This window comes from Lottia gigantea (assembly GCF_000327385.1).
Source record: "Lottia gigantea unplaced genomic scaffold LOTGIsca_103, whole genome shotgun sequence".
Classification (NCBI taxonomy): Eukaryota; Metazoa; Mollusca; class Gastropoda; family Lottiidae; genus Lottia; species Lottia gigantea.
Window position 1 is genome coordinate 239,342 of NW_008706824.1, and position 26,005 is coordinate 265,346.

General features: G+C 35.3%; 2 protein-coding genes across 2 annotated transcripts; one reads left to right on the top strand and one right to left on the bottom strand.

The window, feature by feature from the left end:
• Positions 1–10,748: 10,748 nt before the first annotated feature.
• On the bottom strand, positions 10,749–12,116 carry LOTGIDRAFT_136113 (hypothetical protein; the record flags this gene model as incomplete). Its single annotated transcript, XM_009046568.1, has 1 exon — positions 10,749–12,116. One exon carries the CDS (start codon positions 12,114–12,116, stop codon positions 10,749–10,751), a length of 1,368 nt encoding a protein of 455 aa, XP_009044816.1.
• Positions 12,117–17,054: 4,938 nt separating this feature from the next.
• LOTGIDRAFT_237341 (hypothetical protein) lies at positions 17,055–25,767 on the top strand. The gene is made up of 5 exons (XM_009046569.1): positions 17,055–17,415; positions 19,695–19,761; positions 20,240–20,359; positions 22,140–23,115; positions 23,953–25,767. Exons 1-4 carry the CDS (start codon positions 17,086–17,088, stop codon positions 22,574–22,576), a joined length of 954 nt encoding a protein of 317 aa, XP_009044817.1. The 5' UTR covers positions 17,055–17,085; the 3' UTR covers positions 22,577–23,115; positions 23,953–25,767.
• The last annotated feature ends 238 nt before the right edge of the window (positions 25,768–26,005 follow it).

Sequence of the window (26,005 nt, forward strand, 5' to 3'; positions counted from 1 at the left end):
ATTGGAAATATCGAATATCCAACTTTACATAATGGTAATCACTCCTTCCGTAGAAGTGGAAACGAGAATATTCAACTCTTTAACCAAAGACATCGAAATTGCTTTCCTTCGTCGTAACACGGTAGGTATCATGACTTTAACGGGAGAATCCACCACGTGGCCAATCACCAACACCGTCAAACCGAGATATCTAATGGTCGGTTTCAAAAACTTACCAGACTCTCAAGATCCCATCATTCGCAAAGTTCAAGTCAGATTGAACAACGACAATTATCCTTTCAACCTTTGACAATTGATCCTTCCAAAAAAGATTACAACGAATTGTACAGAAACTATAAAAACATGTGCGAATTGTTTGGAAATACTCCTCAGTTTGAATACACAGATTTTTCACTCAATTATCCAATATTTTTTTTTCGATCTGTCAGCTCATCAAGGGGTAAACATAAATATTCACATTGAAAAAACACAAGGAGGTGTAACCGGCTACTGTTTATTGCTAGAAGAAGCAAAACATTTGATTAAAATATCAGATAGAAGAATGATAAGAATTGAATAAAAAAACACCCTTTAAAAATGAAACCAGAAACTTTAGTTATGAAAATAATAGAAGCTATCGAAACAAATTCGCCGACTCTAATAACTTACAACGGTAAAAAAGTGCATATAACCCAAAAGATTATCGATAAATACAAACATTGCAAAGTCAGAGACGATATAGACTTGGAAAGAATTGATGAGAATTTAACTAAAAAAGGTGGATTTTACCTTTCTTACCTTTAATCTTTGCTGGTTTAGCTGCAGCTGGTGCAACTGCTGGTGGGGCTGCTGGGATAGCCAAAGCTGTCAATGATAAGAAAGCTGAAGCCGCTGCAAGCGCCGAAGCACGTAGACACAATTTGGCAATGGAAGGAGAGTAGGAGATATATTAGGGACGGACAAAGATTTGGTGAAGAAACCAAGAAAACCGTTAAAGAGGGATTAAGCAAATTAATAGATAATATCGACACCGGAGAAATCAAAGGGTCACGCCATATTTTTTTAAAAACATACGTTCAGACGTTCGGGCGAGGGAATCTTTCTTTCAAAGTATAAAGGCAACGGGGTGATTATTGGTACGAAAATGTAATAAATAAAAATGGGCAAGAAATTCAAACATTCGGACATATTTCCTAGCAACCCCATGCTCATGTGCATTTGCAGATCTTCGGGTTGTGGAAAGACTTACCTCACTTTTAACATGTTGACAACACCGAACCTTTTAGATTTCGAGTCTCTGTATATTTACACAACTACTCCCGAACAATCCTATTATCAGTTTCTCAAAGCTTTGGAATACGTCTCGAAAGAAGAAGTTCAAGACAATTTTTCATTACTACGAAAGCAACGAAGACTTGCAAGAGAACGACATTTTAGACGGCTTTATCAAAGAAAAGAATCCTTCTCTGAAACCGACCGACGTCAAAGTGTTTCTGACTAAAAACGTCAACGACCACCGAAAGAACTTGATTGTCTTTGACGACTGCGTGGCACAAAAAAGTCAAACCGTTCAACAAGAATTCTTCACGAAAGGAAGACATCACAACTGTCACTGCATATACCAATCCCAATCTTTCTACGGAATGGATGCCATGTTTATCAGAAAGAACGCAAATTGTTTTTTTATTATTCGAGTTAAACGACAAAGATTTATCTCAAATCATTCAGTCGATAAATCACGGAATGGGCAGAGATACGTTTTAAAAGGTTTGTAAAGCTCAATGGAGAAACCCTGATGATCATGGATTTGTATTTGTTAATACTAGAAAACCTGCGGGAGAAAGAGTTATGATCGACATATGTTACTTTTATTTTTTTTAAAATGACGGATTGGAATAATATTTTAAAAAGAAATAGAGAATATATCAAAGCTAAGAATAGAATAAAGACCCAAGTTGAAAATAACAGATTACAACAAATCGGATTAACGGAAAATCTACAGACTCTATTTCAACCAATATTAAAATCTCAAGAAGATATTAAAAAGAAATTAGCTTTAGAACCCACACCTCATATAGAACCCACACCTCATCACCCCAAACCGATTGAATATGGTGGAATTATAATTAGGACCTTTGATGATATAAAACGTCTTTTTTCAAACCCTAGCCCAGAATTACCAAAGAGCATTTCACCAATCATTGATGAAGTGGGGCTAATGTTTAATGGTTTTAGAATAAGATTTAGGGCAAATACCCCCGAATTTATAATCGATACAAAAGATTATATATACACATTAACAAAAGGGTTAATAGATTTAATGAATGGAGGGGATGTTGAAATTGCCGATTACAAGGATTTAGTAGCATACTCAAAATTTCTACATGCGATAAGAAAGTCAGGACCCAAAACAAGAAGATTGAAAGAAGTTGATTTATATATAACAAAAGTTATTGAGCAAGATGAAGAGGAGGTAGATGATTATGCAGAAGATTATCCACCAATCATACAAGAAATAGACGAATTCGAAGATATGGTTTCTGGACAAGATATAACGTTTTTATCCGACAACAACGAGGAACTAGTTAATAGATTACGAGTAATATTAGTGGCCATGAAAGAAGGCCATCGATCGGAAAGACTATACAATGAAGTCAATGGCATATTAAAACGACTTTTGGAGAAAAAAATCATCACTAAAAAAGATTATATAAACGTCATTAAAAATGTCCAATAAAGAACAATTGTTCGTCATCACCTCGAATAAATCAGACATCAAATTGTCTCTAGACTACGAGTATGAACCCGATCGCAATAAACAGTACGAACTGGGATTAAAGTATTTCTCCGTTTACAATTCCATTAGAAATATCAACGAAAACAACAATCAACTAAAAATATCGACGGATAACGGAGTTACATTCAAAACCATAAGCTTACTACCGGGAAGCTACGAATACGTAGCCATCAACAATTACCTATCCGAATACGCAGGAAGAGTGAGCGGTAAAAACAATATCGAATTTGAAGGTAATTTGAATCTGAACAAAATAAATCTGATCTTGAGAAATAACAGTCAAGTCGATTTCAACGTAGAAAATTCGTTGAATGCGTTACTAGGGTTCGATAAACGAATATACGCGCAATCGACATTGGCGCCACACAAGGCCAAGAACGATTGTCGAGAACGACATCGACGTGATCAACATTCACTGTAATTTGATCAACAGTGGATTTTTCAACAAGCACAAACGCCAAATCATATACAGCATACCGACTTTTACGGTGCCGATCGGATACAGAATTATAGAGAAACCGTTTCAAACGACCTATTTACCAGTCAATTCTTTCATGATCAAAGTTATAAATCTGGCAATCAAAGATGGTAAAAACAGGTTTATAGACTTTGGCAACGAAGAAATTGTAATTCAACTTCATTTAAAACGAGTCAAATAGATCTTCATTCTCTTCTTGAATAGTAAGATAATCGAAATCATCAAATTCATAGTTTCATCAAAACTATACTCATCTTTATCACTATAAGGATACATAATTCCTTCACTGTTTGGTGGTTTTCTTTTAACATTATTCAAATAACTTTTAAAAACTTTAGTTTGTTTATCATCCTTTGGAATAACTACTTCACTCGTGAAACTTTTTTCCCATGGTTTCTTAAATTCATTCGACACATCATGCCCGCTTGCTAACTGAATGTAATCTTCTACACTTATCTTATCATTAGAATAACCTTTAAATGTTTTCTTTTCTTTTGTGTATAATTTAGATTTTTAGATTCTAGAGGTAAGTACCCTAATCCAAACTTGTTTGCTATTTTTATTGAGTTAAATTTATTATAATTTCTTCAAACTTTTCTCCCAAACTCAACCGATATAAAACCCAAAGCGACAGCTGTCCACAAAGATTTTGTCCTGGCATTTGAATTTGAAACGTAGAACATTTAATTGGTTTGCTAGTCAATTTCGTTATCTCTTCTGTCGGTTCTAGACCGAAAGAATCAAAGAAATAAAAGTTATTCAAAGAATCTTTGTGTAGAGCAGAGTGGTGAACTCCTTTTTGATCCGACGTATGAATGTTTGTGATGGCGTAAAATTTACCTTTCTTGTATTTCAGTTCATCAATTTCATCTCGCATGCAATAATAAAACGGCGAGACGTTCAACTCCTTTGCCCATTTCACAAGTTGAAAGTTCGTGGTCGTGTCTTTTCCGTATTTATCGAGAAATGCATTCATTTTTAAAAGTCAGTTTTTTTGAAGTTGATAAAACCTTTCTGAAATAATGATTTTGTATTAAAGTTAAATCCCGAGATATCAAAAATATTTTGAGGTGTTATGTTATTCAGAGTATGCGGTAAGTATTGTTGAAGACCCAATTGACGAAATATATACGTAGTTTGCGTTTGAAAAAACTTGTATAACGTTCTGATAAAACACATTCAATAATATTTTGAAGATAAATTTACATTTAAATTTAAAAAATTTTAATTTAAGAAAGCGTAAATGCTTGTCTACATCTAAATTTCTTAACCTTTCATCTAAATCTTCATTTTCGAGAAATGCATTCATTTTTAAAAGTCAGTTTTTTGAAGTTCATTTCGATAAAACCTTCCTATGATTTGTTCTTTGTCTTGATCGATCAATTCATACATGGGAGGTGATGTGCTATTTATTTTATCAACAATGAATATCTCGTTAGTCCAATACCCGACGTAACCTTTCTGAAATAATGATTTATATTTAAAAATACGAACTCGATCTCCAACTTTGAATTTGGGTTTAATATTCAAATTGCTAATCTCGTTTTCAAAGATGTTTCGAGTGTTGATGGACTTTATGATATTCGGGTTATTCGAGGCTTGCGTTGGCGTCACACCTATAGACGAATGTATTTTGTTATTGTATTCGTCGACAACAACTGATAATATTTTAAGCCATTTTTGAGATTTCAATTCCGTGATATTTTTGAATAAATTGCTTTTAAGAGTCCTGTTGAATCTTTCTATCACTACGGCCTTACCTTCGTTATGCGTGCTGTAAATTTCAAACCCCAGAGATTTCACATTTCTGTTGTAGAATTCGCTTCCTTTATCTACCCACAACTTTAGGGGTCGTCTGTCGGATTGTTTCATTATGGTTTCGAATGCTTGTTTGACAGTCAGACCCGATTTGTTTTTCAAGGCAAAGACCCAAGCGTATCTCGTGTATATGTCGATCACCGTCAAACAATACTTAAACCCTCTCTCGACTGGCATGTTGATTAAATCGGCTGACCAAATTTCATCTTTATCAAAAACTTTGAGGTAATGTTTGTTTTTTCGAAATTCTTTGTGAATCTCGTCTGCTATGCCCATACCCAATTTCAATTTTGCCTTCAAGAGTTTTATGATAAGAGCCCTTTGTAATTTCTCTTTGAAAGTGGGATTGGGAATATTTTCAAGTTCGTCTATCATTTGTTTGTATGCTTGGTGTCTGAATGTTATGTCTTTGTTTTTGTACAGTATGTCGTGTTTGAGCGCTGCTGCGTTAACTCTATTAACGGGTTCTTCCGCTGGTTTGGGATTATCATTTTCATCCAATCGTAGATCTAATTTCGTGCCTGGACCTGTATAATTGTGCCCTGGGAGATGTTTTTCTCCGGGATATTTTGCCCATGGGAATCCAGGAAAAGAACCCAATGACTTTTGAATGTCTCCCGCAACGAAATAAATTTTAGGGCTTTGTGCAATTATCATAGACATATTTGTTCCTAATCAATAATGAAATAAACAAAATATATTTTTAATACGAAAGGTTTAATACAGGAGAAACTATTCAAGCGATAGAAATGATTCACTTTATGAAATGTCACGAGCGATCCTAAAAGAGTGGTCAACAGACATGACCGCTATAATTAGATCGGTATGAAATGAGGTCACGACCGCTCCTATTAGAATCGCTAAATATACTTCAGAGTTATCTCCCCCTCTATTAGAATCGCTAGATATACGTCACATGAATTATATCCTTTTCCAAAACGCTTGTTCTTCACCACTTGTTTTGTTTTCGAAATCTCTATCAACAATTTTGAAACCTCGGATATTTGTCACAGAGTTTGGTAAAATTCTTGGCCTTTTTCTATCCCCTACCGATAGTTTAAATATTCTTCGTGATATGAAATGTTGGCATCTATTAAACTTGTGACTGGAATAAAACAAAAACTGATATTTTGAAAAAACAACAAATAACATATCATCTTATTTCCACCCTCTCGTCTTATGATTAAATCGAGTAAAGAACATACCTTGATTTTGTATGATTAAATTCCTAATCTTCCAGCGTAACAAAAATTGAGACACTGCTAAAAGTTGAGAGTCTAGACTGTCTGTGCTGACGTTGCACGCGTGATATGTTAATTATAGCGTGACATATATCCAGTCAACAATAGAGGAGTGATTGTTACTAGGCGTAAAAGGTATTAATTAAATCAATAATACTCTAGACAACTAACTGTGTATAAACAAAAAACGGTGTTACCTCCCATTAATCAGTTGAGGTTTTGATCCAATAAATTTTCGCATTTCTCTTATATGTTGTAATTCTTTCAACTCGTTAGATCTTTTCACTGCATCGCTTATATCTACTCCTGAGGAAATTTGTTGTTTGAGACAAAATTGGCCACTATGGGGATGAGAGATGTTAGCGCAGAGAAGAAACCGTCTCCTTCGAATTTTTTTTGTTCGTGTTTTAAAATTAAAGACATCTTATTTTTAATGCGGTTATTTTATATTGTATTATTATAGTGAATCTTGTGTGGTTGGGTATTTATATGTAGTATGGAGAATGCTGAGTTTGAGGATTCTGTTATAATACATTTTAACGGTTGTGTCTTTTCGGATATGACGCATTAAAAAAGCATTGTTATACAGAAAAACCCAAATCTAGTGTCATATTATACTTGTAAAGTAAACTCGTATATTATATTAATTACTACTTGTATGTTTATACTTATATATATTTTTGGATGATTGTGTATCTTTGTAATATATTTGGTTATTATATGAATATATTTGAATAACTTTTGTATCTATGGGTCATTGACCTATTTACTGTCAATAAACTATTATTATTAATCCATCTTGCTACCAACTGCACTATTCCGCTGTCCTAGCAGACGACACATCCTGATACATTTTCATTATTTCAAGGGCGCTCACCAATCATACCAAAAATCTAATTTGTTCAAGATATAGTTGATTTAATCAAATACACAAAATCTAATAAAATTCTGACATAAACTGTCACCTCTATCGCGTTAACAAGCCAACAAATTTTGATGCTTTTTACTAAGTCAAGGGAAATAACTCAAATTCAATCTTGACATAGATCTCATCATTATAAATGATCACACCAAATTTCATATTGTGCCTTTTAGAGTGTTTACAAGCTATAAATTGAACAAGAGCAATAACTCATACCAATTATTTTTTTCGATTCTTCTGATTTTCCAACCCAATTGTAGCGAGCCACTCTGCCTCAATACTAAAATGTAGGTAGGCTGAAATGGTAACCGGATCTTTTGTTCTGGGGAAGGGGTTTTGCTTTACAGCCCCGGTACCACGCAAATTCTCTCAGTCAACGAGAGCTAACGTCAGCTCAAAATTGACTAAAATCTATCCCAACTTGGAGAACACCCAAAGACTCGAATGTACCAAATGGGGCGATAATGTTTTATTGCAAAGAACACGCTGGGACCAATATCTAGTGAACAATTCACATATAACAATATAGGTACATATATAATAACAATGATAATGAACAATGGGTTCACAACTTATGCCCCAAATTGGACAACACAAATCAGAGCACTGTCCTATACACAAACAGCACACAATGGTATTCACATTCAAGTAATAAAGGAATGCACTATTGCCCAAAATATTTGGGGCGGTACAAATGTGGGAAATATCACATAAGCACTATATATAATAATGGAACAACACACATCACAAAGGATCACTCAGAAATAAAATCAAACGGTTAAAATTAGTCACAATGGACCCTCCGATTAAAATGGGTAATGAGGTACCGCCGATAACACTACTCACATAGGACCTTTGGGGTAGAGCTAAGTGAAAAAGATTTCTAGCTGGCTAAGAGCATACTATCTGGTAACATGAAGAACATGTAGTCTGCGTGCTCTTATTAACAACCAAACTCTCACAGAATGTTATGAGAAATAATGTGATTTAGAAATTATATATATTACGGATTGAATATGGACTTTGGAAATGAATAACAAAATATTCATGCTTAACTCATTAATGCGCTTTCATTGGTTTAAACTTGTGTCTGTGACATAAAATTGTTATTCAAAATCGGTTTAAAAAATTAGGCCATATTGTAAAAATAAAATTATTTGACTTTGTAAAATGAAAAAAAAAATGACCAAAATGCACGGGTAATATTAAATCTGGCAACTCATTTCATATGACATAATCACTAGTACTGGCAATCAATATACGGTATCAGAAGTAATCATTTATCATAAACCTATTGACGTCATCCCATTGTCGCTTAAAATCCCAGGGATGTATTATCAATTTCCCAAGTAATATTGATTGAATTACGTAATCTTTTATATTTCCTCATTATGTGAATTGCAACATATGGTCTAGAATAATAAAAGGTAGTAGTCAACTTGTTATTATTTAAAACAGGGACCAGAATTTGTGACAGGATTCAGTCCAAAGAAACAGGTATAGTAATCCAGTTTGTTTATACGTGGACACCTCGTGTCCAAATCATCTCGTGAAAGTTAAGACTACAGGGGGTATAGTTTTGATAAGGTGGTTAAGACATAACTCATAAAATGCACTTTTTATTAATGGGATAGATGAGCCATTTCTCTGACCAATCGTACCCGGGAATTGTTTTTAACTGAGCTAATCAGTAATGTTGTCCACAGCTCACCGTGGAAATTTGCCTTCAAATCCATGTGTGTCCAGAATTATCTGCGATTGATGTTAAAATGGCGACTAGTCATAGAAAAGATATTATAGAAATAGTGAGTAAAATTCCTTGTTTGAAGCATTTTAAAAGAAATTATGCGATTTTCTTATATTTCTAGTACTTCTGAATGCTACTTTCATATATTCAAGAGTAAAATTAATTCCCCTAATATGACACAACTGTCCTTTAAAAATGGACCACTATATGCCTAAACTCCACAAATTTGGCCCACCCAATGTCCCAGAAGTGATATACAGACAGGATAGCGTCACTATCTAGTTCCTCAGACGTGGTATACAGACAGGATAGCGTCACTATCTAGTTCCTCAGACGTGGTATACAGACAGGATAGCGGGATAGCGTCACTATCTAGTTCCTCAGACGTGGTATACAGACAGGATAGCGTCACTATCTAGTTCCTTAGAAGTGGTATACAAACAGGATAGCGTCACTACCCAGTCCCTACAGGAACAGGATAGCATCATGCCAAGGGCCAGGCATCTAATAACGCTTTTTATGAGAGTTGAATCCAATCAGCTTTGGATCGCTAGTTATTGAGAATTATCACCATTACAATAGCTATATCTGACTCATATAATGTTGTTTCAAAAGTGTACCTAACCAATCATTTAGACCGTAAAGTAAAGGACTCGTGTCTTGTATTTTTCTGTAGCCGTTAATTTATCACAAATATCACTTAAGAAATATTTTAGTAAAACTTACGTAAAGGAAATAAGAAAATCCAAAAGTCTTTAAAATATTTTAATTCAAGGCAAAACTATCGGATGGAAAAATGGGATAGGTGGTCAAAATGTTTCCTCTAAAAAAGTAAATTTAAAATGGTCGCACTTGAAGAAATAGAATTTATAGAAAATTAACAGATAATAATCCCACATGTCAACACGAAAAAATATATCCAATCTTTCACTAAGAAATATCCAAATATGATCCTTTCATCAATAATGAAGTTTTTACATTATAATATATATTAAAAGATAAATTTAGACACATTATCCATTAAAGAAACTATCATATCCCAACAAACTGATATATATTATCATAACAAATACAGAACAAGATGATAATTCACTATTTTACTAGACATTCGTATCCTTTCCAAAGAATTATTGTTGAAAGAATGATAAAAGAGACACTTTCACTAAGAAAACACAAAGTGATAATGGTGATATCCTTTCTTGTGGTATTTAACTCCGTTTATGATGTATTTATATTAACACATGATTATCACCATGGTTTCACAATAAACGATATACATTGATACATTTCTATCTATGACAATAACTTACTGCCCTTATATGGCGTGTTGTGGCGTGATGTATAGTGGACGATTGCCAAGGACAAAATATTAGGGACAAAATGGGGCTAAATTCTTTCATTAGATTTAATTTCACATTCATGCACTTAATTAGAAAGGATAATACAAAATGGATTTAATTCTGTAAAATATTGTTACATTTTAGTCGTCAACATTGTTAATATTTTAATAGTTTAATTCATTTAAACAGTAACACATATAATTATCTACATTACTTCAGTTATTCTGGTTGATTTTTGGGAGGGAATAAAAAACCGATATATAAAAACAGAAACTATTGATTAATCCTGTCTCCCAATGGACAATGATGATATAAAATTTGATTAATTAAGATAGAGGTAGTAATTAACTTGATTTGGTCAAAACGTTTTCCAAAACTGTTTGAAATTTTAATATAAAACCTAATCTAAATATTCAATAATACTTTCTATCTCATAGTAACTAATTCTTCTGAAGATGTTGGATGTATAGCCACAGTTTCATCAAATTGTTTCTTAGTGGCCCCCATTTTCACAGCCACAGAGAACCCTTGTAACATTTCATCACAGCCTTGCCCCACCATGTGCAGACCCACAACTTTTTCATCGGGAAGGGCACAAATTAACTTCATAAAACACTTCCCTTTATGTTCAGTCACAGCGTAATACATTGGTGTGAAATTGGATGTGTAAATTTTCAGATTGTCCTTGCCGAACTTCTTCTCTGCTTCTTCTTCTGTGAGTCCCACAGTTCCCGTCGGAGGGTGAGAGAAAACCACAGTGGGAATGTTTGAATAGTCTAATTTTAAACCAGTTTCCTTGTTAAAAACTCGATGAGCAAGACGTCGGCCTGCTGCTATGGCAACTGGAGTTAGAAGAGCTTTTCCGCATACATCGCCTAAAGCGTATATCTTTTCTGCTGTCGTATTCTGATATTCGTCTACTTTAACGTTTCCTTTGCTATCTAGCTCAACGCCTACTGACTGCAAACCGATATCAGTATTTGGTACACGACCAATCGCCCATAACAAACAATTCACATCTTTTATAGTGTTGCCATTATCAGTTGTTATGGTAAGAGAACCATTACTCTCTTTTTCAACTTTCTTTACGTTGGTTTGCTTGTGAACTCTGACCCCACCTTTAGCAAGATTTTCCGTGACCAAATCACTTATACCACAATCAAAATTCCTCAGAACTTTGTCATGGCGAATGAACATATTGGTATCAGATCCTAAAGATGCAAAGATTCCTGATAATTCTACAGCAATGTATCCAGCACCAACCACTACCGTTTTCTTGGGTAATTCCTTCAAATCGAAAAAGCCATCACTGGTTATTCCATGCTGAGCTCCAGGAATATCTGGAATCACTGCCTTTCCACCTGTAGCTATCAAAATATGATCTGCTGATAGAGTTCTCTCCCCTACTTTAATAGTCCTATCAGCATTGAACGAAGCATGACCAAGCACTTTTTCAACCTTGGCTTTATCTAAATTAGAATCGTAAATTCCGTTCAATTTTAAAATGTAATCATCTCTTGTCTTCTGAATATGGCTCCAATCAAATTTCCTCTTTTCGACAGTGAATCCATAGTCTTTGTAGTTGGGTAACATGTCGGCGTGCATCGCAGCGTTGTACATAATTTTCTTGGGTACACACCCAACGTTCACACAAGTGCCTCCCCATCTCGCTTCTTCAACAACCACGGCTTTAACACCGAATTCAGCAGCCCTTCTAGCAGTGGCAAGTCCACCCGATCCGCCACCGATAACCAACAAGTCGAAATGTTTCAGTAATGGAGGTACAGCCGGCATTTTAGATATAAAATCCCAAATCATTTAACAAATGACATCTACGTACTAGTTGTAATGGCTACTTATAAACAGAGTAAAGGTTATATGTAAAGGTGAAGGTCAGTTAGTATTAAGCTGCAGTGATTAAAGGGAGAAAACTCTTATTTTGTTCCATTATCTCCCTTTGGCCGTTCATACTTTGAACTTCGGTTCAAATTTACCAAGGCTTTGACCATGTAAGCTTCATTGCTTATTATTGTTTCATTCAATATAGAATGACCATGAACATTTTGAGCTTGTCAGATTCATAGGTATTGTGTAAACGATTGTTTAATGTAAGTTAATGCTAATACTTATATAAATAGAAAGTAGAGGTGTTCAAATGAATTGGAAAAGTACTAGTTTGTCTCACATGTCCATAATTAATTCATAATTAGCTAAATTAGAAGATAATTACCAGCTGAATTCCAATGAGTGACCGATCTTTTTTTGTTTATCCAGACTGTATCAAGAACATAATGATATGATTAAAAATACATGATAATTAATTAGAAACACCAATTAATCAAATAGTTTGCTTAATTTGACACTAAAAGATAAGGAAACCCAACCTTAATATTTTTCTAAGATAATAAATTCACAGAGAATAGACAATATTTCCTGTTCTTCTTTAAACACGGTCGCATTAGGTAAGATTATTTCTTTTTATTTTACTTATTAGCCTTTGAATATACATATATTTACATCAGACAACTTATGTATTTCATTGTCATTTGAAGTTGACTAGTACTAGTTGTCGGATGACCTCTACTTCCAGCAGACCCTAACCTACAGGCTGAAATAGAAATTACACACCATGTAACTCTGAGTAACAACATGTTTCAGGTTTTATAACTGAGCAATATCCTTTTTTCATCAATTTTCCAATGGGAGCCCCCATCCCCTCCTTTTTGATTTTCAAATTTGAAAATAAATTATTCACCGGGGAACTTCCATTGTTAGCACCTGTTCATATAAAATTAGTGAAATTGAAAAGTTTATTGTCTGTCCTGTACACTACATAATTATTAGCCCACTGTATTAAGGACAGTAGCAGCTGCAGAACGTTGGATTGAAGCGAGAGGGAGGGACTTACCACAGCAATTCAATTCATTTTAAGGACAATGACGAGATTGTTGCTAGCGCGAAGGCACCCCAGGGGACTCCGAAGACATCCCACGTGGAAATATTTCGGTAAAAAAGGACTTAAATCTTGCGATTCGTGCAATCTAAAAGAATAGTTTTTAATACTATAACAATGCCAAGCACACATTATTTCTTTTCAAATATCCAGAATGATCTCTTTTAGTTTTTTCCTTCTTTCATTTCGTCCGTTTCTCGAATTGTCTACTTTTACTTGTGGCGAGTGGCATCAATTCTAAACATACCTATTTTACAAGTACAAAATGTTCTAGGATTTCCAATGAATCAGAGTTTTGTGTATATAATGCACCTAATTAGGATATGATATAAAGGCTGGCAAGGCCATGCAGTGTGCAATGAAGGACGTTTTCCAAGACAGTCACAGCCTACTCTCCAAGACAGCCTACCCTTGATCTATATATTTTTTTTTATATTTTCATGCTACAAAACTCTCAGTGTGCTGAACATTTAAATTTCAAGGCCAGGTTACGCTTTTTAAATTCAGAAAATTAGCTCAACGTTCAGTTCGTGACCGCATCGTGACCGCACTATGTCATTGTAATTATTGCATTATGCATATCAGATAACTTCAAGCCTTTTCATTGGATCATTTATATCAATCTGCATAACAGATAATATAATTTCCCGGGAACTATCGATAGCAAGGTAACTCTTTTCTTTCTTTACATTAATTTAAGGTGTGACAAACAATTTACAATCAACAATTAAGGTACACATTTCACTTGATATTATTTAACAGTTGAGCATTATACCTACAGATAGCCATTAGAGTACACTGCATATTGTTAATAATATAGGCTACGTGCAATATGGTGTATAGTTTCTTATATTACATCACATTATAGAGACGACCTATATTTTATTATAGTTTTAAATATTCTTTGATAAGAAATTATATTTGAATATTCTTATTGCTTCTAATTTATTAATTTTACAGACGTGTCATTCGATAATATCCTTTATGTATATACTAGGCTGGTGTATGCATGGTGTTTTTTTAGAATGATAATGATAGACTAATCATAGACAAGTTTAGTATGCACTATCATGAAATTATACCCATTATACAGATTAATTGTACATACTGTTAATTGCCTTGACATACTTGTATTTATATATATGTTTATTAATACATGTATTAAAAATGAACTTTATAAACCTGTTTATAGGTTACACCAGCAAGGTCATATGACAAACACGTAACTAAACACGTAACTAGTTTTACCAGGAAAATATAAATTACAATTCTCCGAAAATAACTATTACTCAGAAATCATTAATTATTCTCCGAAAATAACTAGTCTATTACTCTGAAATCATTAATTATTCTCCGAAAATAACTATGACAAAGAAATCCAAACCACGCTCATCATGTTCATCACATTTTCAGCGTTTGTACATAATATTCAGACCACACTTAAGACTATGAGTCTGAATATCCTTCAGAATGATAGTACTGGGTAACTAAGACTAGTATGATGCCCTATGTGAATATCATTTTCCCAGATTAATATGCCAATTCCCCAGAATTATTATGATTTTCCCTGATATTCCATGTCTGGAAAACCGTTTTTAAAAATCCCTGATATTCCAGGTATCCATGACCTGTGCGAACCCTATAATTATTTTCTAGAATAATAAAGCTATAAATCTATAATTGATTCTATACGTATCGTTGAGTCTTGTCAAGGGACTGGTTTTACCAGTGAAATATAAATAACCGTTCTCAATAAACGATGATGTAAGAAAGGTTGTTTTCTTGTTTCGCAGAAATTTCAGTATTCAGAATTATTTACTTTTTACTGAAAATGCGGATATTCTATTTGATGCAATATTGAGTACCAGCTGCTCCTATTTCCATACAAATTAGGCATCTACTTTTACTTTTATTTTCGAAAATGCTCAGTTTAAATTGAGTCGAAGTAAGACGGAGGTAGAAATCTCTTTGAGGTCAACTATTCTTTTTTCATATGCCAGCTCCGATAAAAGTTTGAAATGTTTTTATTATTTTTCGCAAAGAATCCTTCCAGAAAGATGAGAAAACTCATTTAATATAGATTTTTTTTGCGTTCATTGGTTGATGAAACAAATAGCCATTCCGGATTTTATCAGAAACCTTTAGTTTCGTTTTACAAGTAGTTGGGCACGATGCGGCAAGTTGGGCAATGCGGCAAAACGAACCAACCGGAAATTTCGCTTGTTAATCAACCAATGAACGCAAAAAAAATCTAAAAATCGTTATATTTACATTCGGTAGTGTTCAAGAATCTATCACCGTACTTTTAGGATAAAATTATTGTCAGAAAAGTCGGAATAAACAGCAACACAACTCCTGTCAATTAACGTTAAGCCCCGCCCCTACATTGCTAGGCTGACGATGACGTTTGGATACACAACACAAATAAAATAGTGCAAGGTTAATTGAGTCCGCCTTTTTTTTTTTTACAAACGAATACAAAAAACATTAAAAAGTTCAACTGTCCTTAAATTTAGAGACTTTGGAAGATAATTCTGACACTGATATATAGGATGTCTCAAAAAAACGTCCCAAAGTTAGACGGAAGTATCTCAACTGTTAGTAAACTGATCCCTTTCAAAATTCTCACAGATATACTTCAACCTTGTCCATCCCTGAAAATATAAAAGTCATCGAATAAAAATTGTATAAGCACTTCCCCGAACAAAATAGCATGTCAAAAAATTCAATATCATGGCAACTTACCTGTTCAATGTGCCCTCCATCTTCTCCGACCACCAATCGCAACCGTTTTTTCCAACGACGTCTGCAAAAAAAGTATTTACCACTAGTTGTTCAAGTTCTACTGCTTCAATTCCGATATAAATAAACTAATAATTAAAGTACAAACGATCCGAACCGCTAAACAAAACCCAAAATCCAAAAGAACATTTTGATTGGTAGCAGCTAATAAACTTTTCAATCAAATGCATTAATTCACCAGCTTAAAAATAATAACAAGAGGAAAATTATCATGTCTGCATTTGTACGCATTTAATTTATGAATAGTCAAATGTATCCTCAACTTGCTTTTGATCACTTGATGCCACTTTTCATTATAAAATCTTTTCCCGTGGATGCGGGTGTTTGCAACATTTAAAAAATCACAATTTAACATATTGGTGACCAGTTCCCTGCCTATTGAAATTGAATAAATATATTTTCATCAGTTACGTCCCTTGAACTGTTAGAATGCATCAGTCAAGTTTCTGTTTGTTCGTTCTCATTAAAATTTGTGGTGTTCGTTGTATTTATTGTGAAGCTATGACGGGTGTGTTTCCAGGCATGGTATGCTTACTCTTCTAGACACCTGATATCACTTATCAATGTTTCGCCAATATGTTTCGATTTCGGGTTTAGTTTTGCGGTTCGGATCTCTGCAACTTGGTCTGTTAGTACTTTATGTCAAAATATTGTCACCAAAACATTCAACTGTGCTTGTAGACAACGGTATGTGGACGTCTTTGGTCCGCGCACTACCACCACCACTACCACCACCACTAAGCGCTCTATGACACCACAAATCGTAAAATCTAAATATGAAAGTTAATGATAGTCACGTGATAGAACGCATAGTTTTAGTGAAATTGCAGGAAGCACAGACATCAGAATGAATATTGGAATGGTGCAAGTTGATGTTATCATTGTCCCAACACATAAAAGAAATTTGAAGAACTACACTCACTTTATGATTCCACATTTTAATTGAAAATATCTTTTATTGTATCTATTTATTTCAGCTTATTAGAATAAACTAACTACTTAGTAACAATGGTGGCAATCAACGGCAACACATCAGAGAAAGGTGATGGTGCTGAAACCTTGCTGAAAAACCCAAAGGCTGAAAATATATCAGTACAGATAGGAGTTGTGGGTTCAAGACCATCTAGGAGATCATGTTTTGCAGGAGTTTCCTTTGTCTTAGTCTTGTTACTGTGTATCACAACTCTAGCTGTGAGCATCTGGTTAAAATATAACCGACAATTGCCATCGTTCTGTTGTCCTTGTGACAAACTAAAAGAAACAAGAGGAACAGTTGGTAAAGGGGGGTCAACATGCTGTATCAACACAGAGTTGGAGTATGTCCAAACTATGAAACACGTAAGTGTACATGTTAATTCCACTACAAGTACAGGGGAAAGGCATCGCAAGAAAAAACAGGGCAGGGGCATGAAAAAATATGGCAAAGCTAGGGAGAACAGGGAGTAGTGAGTGGTAAGAGCAAGCATGACAAAGCTAGGGAGAACAGGGGCAGTGTGTGGTAAGAGCAAGCATGGCAAAGCTAGGGAGAACAGGGAGTAGTGTGTGGTAAGAGCAAGCATGGCAAAGCTAGAGAGAACAGGGAGTAGTGTGTGGTAAGAGCAAGCATGGCAAAGCTAGAGAGAACAGGGAGTAGTGTGTGGTAAGAGCAAGCATGGCAAAGCTAGAGAGAACAGGGGGTAGTGTGTGGTAAGAGCAAGCATGGCAAAGCTAGGGAGAACAGGGAGTAGTGTGTGGTAAGAGCAAGCATGGCAAAGCTAGGGAGAACAGGGAGTAGTGTGTGGTAAGAGCAGGCATGGCAAAGCTAGAGAGAACAGGGGGTAGATCATCGCAAGAGAAAGCATGACAAAGCAAGAGAAAAGGGGATAGAGCATGGAACGAGAATGCAAAGCAAAGCTAGAGAGAACGGGGGGTAGATCATCACAAGAGAAAGCATAGCAAAGACAGGGAGAAAAAGGGGGTAAGGCATGTCAAGAGAAAGCATAGCTAAGGTAGACAGAAAAAGGGGGTAGAGCATGTCAAGAGACTATGGAACAGGGAGTAGAGCATGGCAAGTAAATGCACACCAAAGCTAGAGAGAACAGGGGGAAAAGCATGACAAAAGAAAGCATGGCAAAGCTAGAGAGAACAGGGGGAAGAGCATGACAAAAGAAAGCATGGCAAAGCTAGAAAGAACAGGGGTTAGAGCATGGCAAAGCTAAAAAGAACAGGGGGAAGAGCATGACAAAAGAAAGCATGGCAAAGCTAGAGAGAACAGGGGGAAGAGCATGACAAAAGAAAGCATGGCAAAGCTAGAAAGAACAGGGGTTAGAGCATGGGAAGAGAAAGCACGGCGAAGCTAGAGATAACAGAGGGCAGAGCATGGCAAGAGAAAGCATTGCAAAGCTAGAAAGAACAGGGGTTAGAGCATGGGAAGAGAAAGTATGGCGAAGCTAGAGAGAACAGGGGGTAGAGCATGCCAAAAGAAAGCATTGCAAAGCTAGACAGAACAGAGGGTAGAGCATGGCAAGAGAAAGCATTGCAAAGCTAGACAGAACAGGGGTTAGAGCATGGGAAGAGAAAGTATGGAAAAGCTAGAGAGAACAGAGAGTAAGGCATGGCAAGAGAAAGCATGGCAAAGCTAGAGAGAACGGGTAGTGCATGGCAAGAGAAAGCATGGCAAAGCTAGAGAGAACAGGTAGTGCATGGCAAGAGAAAGCATGGCAAAGCTAGAGAGAACGGGGAAGAGCATGGCAAAAGAAAGCATGGCAAAGAAAGCATGGCAAAGCTAGAAAGAACAAGGGGTAGAGCATGACAAGAGAAAGCACGGCGAAGCTAGAGAGAACAGAGGGTAGAGCATGGCAAGAGAAAGCATTGCAAAGCTAGACAGAACAGGGGTTAGAGCATGGGAAGAGAAAGTATGGAAAAGCTAGAGAGAACAGGGAGTAAGGCATGGCTAGAGAAAGCATGGCAAAGCTAGAGAGAACGGGTAGTGCATGGCAAGAGAAAGCATGGCAAAGCTAGAGAGAACAGGTTGTAGTGCATGGCAAGAGAAAGAATGGCAAAACTAGAGAGAACAGGTGGTAGTGCATGGAAAGAGAAAGCATGGCAAAGCTAGAGAGAACAGGGGGTAGAGCATAGCAAGAGAAAGCTTGGCAAAGCTAGAGAGAACAGGGGGTAGAGCATAGCAAGAGAAAGCTTGGCAAAGCTAGAGAGAACAGGGAGTAGAGCATGACAAGAGAAAGCATGGCAAAGCTAGAGAGAACAGGGGGTAGAGCATAGCAAGAGAAAGCTTGGCAAAGCTAGAGAGAACAGGGAGTAGAGCATGACAAGAGAAAGCATGGCAAAGCTAGAGAGAACAGAGGTAGTGCATGGCAAGAGAAAGCATGGCAAAGCTAGAGAGAACAGGGAGTAGAGCATGACAAGAGAAAGCATAGAGAAGCTAGAGGGAACAGAGGGTGAAGCATCTCAAGAAACATCATGGCAAACCTAAGAAGAACGGGGATCATTGCAGGATCATAAGGCATAACAAAGATAGACATCTCCAGAGCTTGCAATAGTTGATGGGGTGAGAGAGATTAGGGTAAAAAAGTCGAAGGCGATATTTAATTAACATGAAAACAACGAATTCTAAATTTTAGATGTTGAACTCATCTGGATCTGAATTCAAACCAGAAGGGTCCGTAGATTCTGACGCCTTAATAGCAGGTAAGATCTAGCTTCTGACTTCTGAAGATCTTCCCCGTCCCTAAAAAACGGACATAATGGAGAACAACCCTACGACATTCTCAAAAACCTTAACTACCCAGCGACGCATCGAGAAACACCAAGATGGATTGCTCAGCACAGTCACCTTTATTAATTTCAGACGTCTGCCAGAACAGTATAAGATATTTAACCTTAAGCCATACTCACAGTTTGAAGAACAAGAGTCATAACTTGCAATCATATATTTTCTTTCGGTCTGAATTTGAATAAGATGGATCCTTGGCATGTGGGTTGGAGTGGCTGCACTTTGGTTGAAAGTTTTAATAGTAAGATAACTTGACAAGATCACAATTAGAAAGCAATGATTTAAGAATGGTCTTTTTTCACTTTACTAAAAATATAATAAAACAAATATACTACACAGTAGTTTTAATTGTACCGTCCTGAATTATACATCTACTGACAATATTTTTTACAGAAAAAGAAATGAAAATGTTCGAGTCTAAAAATACAACAATAACAATACTACACACTTCACCAGTAGCAGCTCATGTTCTGGTATCTTGTACCAATTCCTCTTATTACCAATATCCTCAGAGTAAGTATGATATAATATCAATTCTTCTTATTACCAATATCCTCAGAGTAAGTATGATATAACACCAATTCCTCTTATTACCAATATCCTCAGAGTAAGTATGATATAATACCAATTCCTCTTATTACCAATATCCTCAGAGTAAGTATGATACAAAACCAATTCCTCTTATTACTAATATCCTCAGAGTAAGTATGATATAGTACCATTTGCTCTTATTACCAATATCCTCAGAGTAAGTATGATACAAAACCAATTCCTCTTATTACCAATATCCTCAGAGTAAGTATGATATAATACCAATTCCTCTTATTACCAATATCCTCAGAGTAAGTATGATACAAAACCAATTCCTCTTATTACCAATATCCTCAGAGTAAGTATGATATAATATCAATTCTTCTTATTACCAATATCCTCAGAGTAAGTATGGTATAGTACCAATTCCTCTTATTACTAATATCCTCAGAGTAAGTATGATATAATACCAATTCCTCTTATTACCAATATCCTCAGAGTAAGTATGATATAATACCAATTCCTCTTATTACCAATATCCTCAGAGTAAGTATGATAAAATACATTTATAGTTGAAATACTTCCTCATTTATGATTGAAATACTTCCTCATTTATGATGGAAATACTTCTTCATTTATGATTGAAATACGTCCTCATTTATGATGGAAATACGTCCTCATTTATGATTGAAATACTTCGTCATTTATGATTGAAATACTTCCTCATTTATGATTGAAAAACTTCGTCATTTATGATTTAAATACTTCGTCATTTATGATTGAAATACTTCGTCATTTATGATTTAAATACTTCGTCATTTATGATCGAAATACTTCCTCATTTATGATTTAAATACTTCCTCATTTATGATGGAAATACTTCTTCATTTATGATTGAAATACTTCCTCATTTATGATTGAAATACTTCGTCATTTATGATTGAAATACTTCGTCATTTATGATTGAAATACTTCGTCATTTATGATTGAAATACTTCCTCATTTATGATTGAAATACTTCGTCATGTATGATTGAAATACTTCGTCATTTATGATTGAAATACTTCCTCATTTATGATTGAAATACTTCGTCATGTATGATTGAAATACTTCGTCATTTATGATTGAAATACGTCCTCATTTATGAATAATTTTTTTTGACGCATGACGGAGACCATTTGATGTATGCTGCTTCCGCATATATGGAATCATACTCTCTTAAACCAACCATTTCGATTTTTAACGCATGACGGATGACGCATGACGTGTATATAGAATCTTAGCTTAAAGCTGTGTTTGGGCAGTTTGAGATTCTTTAGCATTCATAAAAATAGACTTACCAATCTGTAAAAACTCGACACTTTCTGAATATGGTGATGATTAATAGATAATAGAATTCCCGTTACTAATAATACATGATGGAATTCCCGTTACTAATAATACATGATGGAATTCCCGTTACTAATAATACATGATGGAATTCCCGTTACTAATAATACATGATGGAATTCCCGTTACTAATAATACATGATGGAATTCCCGTTACTAATAATACATGATAGAATTACCGTTGATATTAATAGATGATGGAATTGCTGTTGATATTAATAGATTTTGGAATTTCTGGTGCTAATAATGCATTTTGGAATTCCCATTATTATTAATAGATGACGGAATTGCCGATAACAATAGTAGATTCTGGAATCACAGATTAAAGAAATCCCAGCCAATTTCACTGAAATTATATTAAATCTTCTTTTAGAAGTCCAGGACCTTCCACCTACCAGAACATTGGAGGTGTTACCAAGAAGATCTCTGTCTCTGCTACGAGGAGTGGAACTCAGAAGGGATCATCTGATCATCCAAACCAGAGGACTGTACCTGATTTACAGCCAGATCTATTTCAAGGTCATTCAGGGGACCAACTGGCCATTGGGACTGAATTTACTGTGTCATATAGTAGAAAGATACAACCGGCGAATACCAAACGATGGAATAGAGAAACTTCTACAGGATATGTACACTCTACCTAAGAGACCCCCCGGGAACACCATGTTTGATTTTCACACTAGTTATATATCTGGTGTGTTTGAGATGGAGGTCAATGATGAGGTGTATGTCAGAGCCTCACTAGAGGATGTTGTGTCGAGGCTTCCCACTCTCAACTATATTGGTCTGGTTAAACTGGACGGAGAATGACTTATTATCAGAACCCAAGTTGTTGTTGTTATGCAAAAATATGCAAAAGGATAACAAATTGATGCTTATCAAATTTCGAATTTCGAATTTACAGTGGTTTGTTTTGGACATTTGTTGTTTGTTTTTTTTTTTAGGTATGATTTAAGTTTATTTATATTTTTGTCGTCCCTGTCCGTCGGTCATCATTGAATGTGAGCACTATAGAGACTACAGTTTTCATCGGATTGTAAAGAAACCTAGTATGATTATTTATATTAATGACATCTAAGACAAGTTTGAATGTGACGAACTTTCGATTGACGTATTTTGAGTTATTGCCCTTGTATTAGTTAAACGCGTTAAAATTTATCCGTGAGCACAATTAAACTACAGTTTTCAGTGAATTTGAAGGAAACTTAGTATGATCATTTATAATGTTGAGAAGATTCTTTGATGAATAGTTTTTTCTAGTTATTGCCCTTGACTTTCTTATAACGTGCCAAAATAAGTTCTTGAGAACAATGCAAGTTACTATTTTCAATCGAGTGTAATGAAACTTGGTGTGAACATTTTGGAATTGATTACATCTTAAACAAATTCGAACTAAGGATTTTTCGACGAACGGTCTTTTAGTTCTTGCCTTTTACTTGGTTAAATTCGTCAAATTCTATAATTTTCAATCAATTTTAATTAAATTTAGTGTGATCATTAGAATTGATGTTAAATTTTGAAGAACTATTTCGGAGAGTTATTGCTCTTGACTTTGTTGAAACGCTTGAAAAATATGTTGTCAACACAATAGAAGCTGCAATTGTGAATTTGAAACTTGGTGTGATGATTGGAATTGATAGCTTTAAACAACTTTCAATTTGACAATTTTCGAAGATGTTGGACATCTCTTGTGAGTGTAATGATGAGATTGAGTTAGAAGTTGATTCCTTTTGAAATGAGAATTTTCTGATTCATTGCATTGGACTGAACAGACTAATCAGTCTATTCTTTTGAATCTAGAAATATGTGGGCGTATTGGCAATCTATATTATTTGATAAAAATTTCAACTCCGCCTGGGTGTAAAATTTTGGAACAATCCCTGCCGGTCCAAAGCCCGGATAAAGGAGGATGGTTGGGCATCTGCTGTAAAACATGGTATTACAGAAACGGAAGAAGCAAATCTAAAAAAGGCATCTAACTCTAACATTGTCATTCGACGTCGATACATGAGTGAAACTGTTAAATTTTAGAGAATCGACAAGGCACACACAACTATTTTGTTCAACATCCAACATCAAGTCAGTGTGGATCTGAGATATAGACGACAGCAAAGACCAAAGCCCGAGAAGAATACTCTACATCCACTGGCCCATCACCAATCAGCTGCCTCAGAAGATGAGAGTCGGAAAATGAGGCCCGACGACTGTTGTCGGCGGCCAGTACTTCGAGAGGAGTAAATTCGGTTGTTGATTATTTATATTCTTTTAATTACTTTTTTTTTAAATCTTAATGCATATAAAAAAATTAACTTTTTTTAATTGTCCTAAACGAACCACCGTATAAAATTCTGTTTTCTTTTTTCACATATCATTTTTTAGCATTTATTCATTTTCTATTCACATGTACATAAATCATGTTTTATATTAAATTTCGGGGAAGGGAGGGTTTGATTCTCCCAAATGTACAGGCCTAGGGTGGAGCAGACACTTTATTTAGAAGTTAGGATTAAGGGTCTTGATATTGGGTTTTCTTCTGTTCTTATTCTGATCTGAAATTAGAAAAAATAACTCGCCCGATGGGCGAGAAGTATAGTATCTGTCATGTACTGATTGTTTTTAGTTTACTATGAACAATATTATCATTTAAGTTCTTATTTTTTGAATATGCAACTATCATTTTCTGCTTATAGACATGGGGGAATTTCTCTTGAAGGCTCTTATAGTGGGCATGAACTATCTTGCTTGCTCGATTGCTGGTTGTATTAAACGGGACAACAAAGGGTGCTATGCCTACATTATGATGAATATTTAGTCCTATAGGTCTTGCTGTATTCAATGTCTCAATCCAATGGGCCTCCCTAGATTGACGGAATTTGGTAGTTTCATATTCGGGCAAGTCAATTTCTATACGCTCAATTGGGATTAGGGTGAGATCGTCTATTGAATGGTCGTCGAGGTTGAAATGATTAGAAACAGGCTTGTCTTTCTTTAATTTGATGTCTGACCTATGAGCATTAAAGCGAGTTCGTAAATTATTCTTAGTTTCTCCTACATATTGTTTGGGGCATTTCTTGCATGAAATTAAATATATTACATTCGAATGTTCATATGTTAGATGTTCCTGGATCGGGTACCTTTTATTCGTAGAGTTGCTTACAAAATAATGAGTTTCTGATATAAAGGGACATGTTTTGCATCTACTGGACAAACATAGAGCACTTCTTAAACCTGGAGGTACTTCGGCATAAAGTCTGTTTTTATCTGCTATCTGTGCTAAGGTGGAATTTTTTATGTTTCGTAAAAATCGTTTAGAGTACCCACGCTCTTTCAGTTTTGAGAAAACAATCGTACAGGCTTGGTTGAAATCAGAAGATCTTGTACAAATTCGATGAAATCGTAAAACTTGTGACTTAATTATACTAGAAAAGGTATGTTTTGGGTGAAAGGAGCTCTTGTGCAAGAGTTGATGAGTATCAGTTTCTTTGAAATACACTTTAATATCCAGTTTATTTGTTTCTGCTATGGAATCTCCCTTAAAGACTGTGGTATCGAGAAAGTCTATGCTTTTGTCACTCACGTTTGCGGTTAGTTTGATAGGAGGATGGTGGTTGTTGAGAATTTCAAAGAATTCCCAAAACTGTTCGATAGAATAAGTCCAAACCATAAAAATGTCATCCAAAAAGCGTCCGTAAAAAAGTGGGTCAAATGGACAGAGGGGCAACACCTCACGTTCCCACTCTGCCATGAAAAGGTTTGCGTACGAAGGGGCGAATCGTTTGCCCATTGCTGTCCCTGAAGTTTGTAAATATGTTTTACCATTCAATGTGAAATCGTTTCGACTAAGACAAATCTCTAAAAGCTGTAGAATTGCATCGTCGGGTCTGTTTGGATCTGGGTTTCTATTAAAAGCTTTACGAACTGCCGTTAAACCAGTAGTGTTATCGATATTGGTATACATAAAAGAAACGTCGATAGAAATTAAAATAGCATTAGAGGGAACTCGAAGATTTTATATTTTATTGACAAAATCGGTCAACACCGGGAACACCATGTTTGATTTTCACACTAGTTATATATCTGGTGTGTTTGAGATGGAGGTCAATGATGAGGTGTATGTCAGAGCCTCACTAGAGGATGTTGTGTCGAAGCTTCCCACTCTCAACTATATTGGTCTGGTTAAACTGGACGGAGAATGACTTATTATCAGAACCCAAGTTGTTGTTATGCAAAAATATGCAA

Excerpts from the sequence above, each read along its gene's own strand:
- LOTGIDRAFT_237341 (XM_009046569.1), top strand. The coding sequence starts at position 17,086 with ATGGTGGCAATCAACGGCAACACATCAGAGAAAGGTGATGGTGCTGAA. Across the intron at positions 17,416-19,694 it reads ATGTCCAAACTATGAAACAC|ATGTTGAACTCATCTGGATC; the intron begins GTAAGTGTACAT and ends TCTAAATTTTAG. Across the intron at positions 19,762-20,239 it reads TTCTGACGCCTTAATAGCAG|AAAAAGAAATGAAAATGTTC; the intron begins GTAAGATCTAGC and ends TATTTTTTACAG.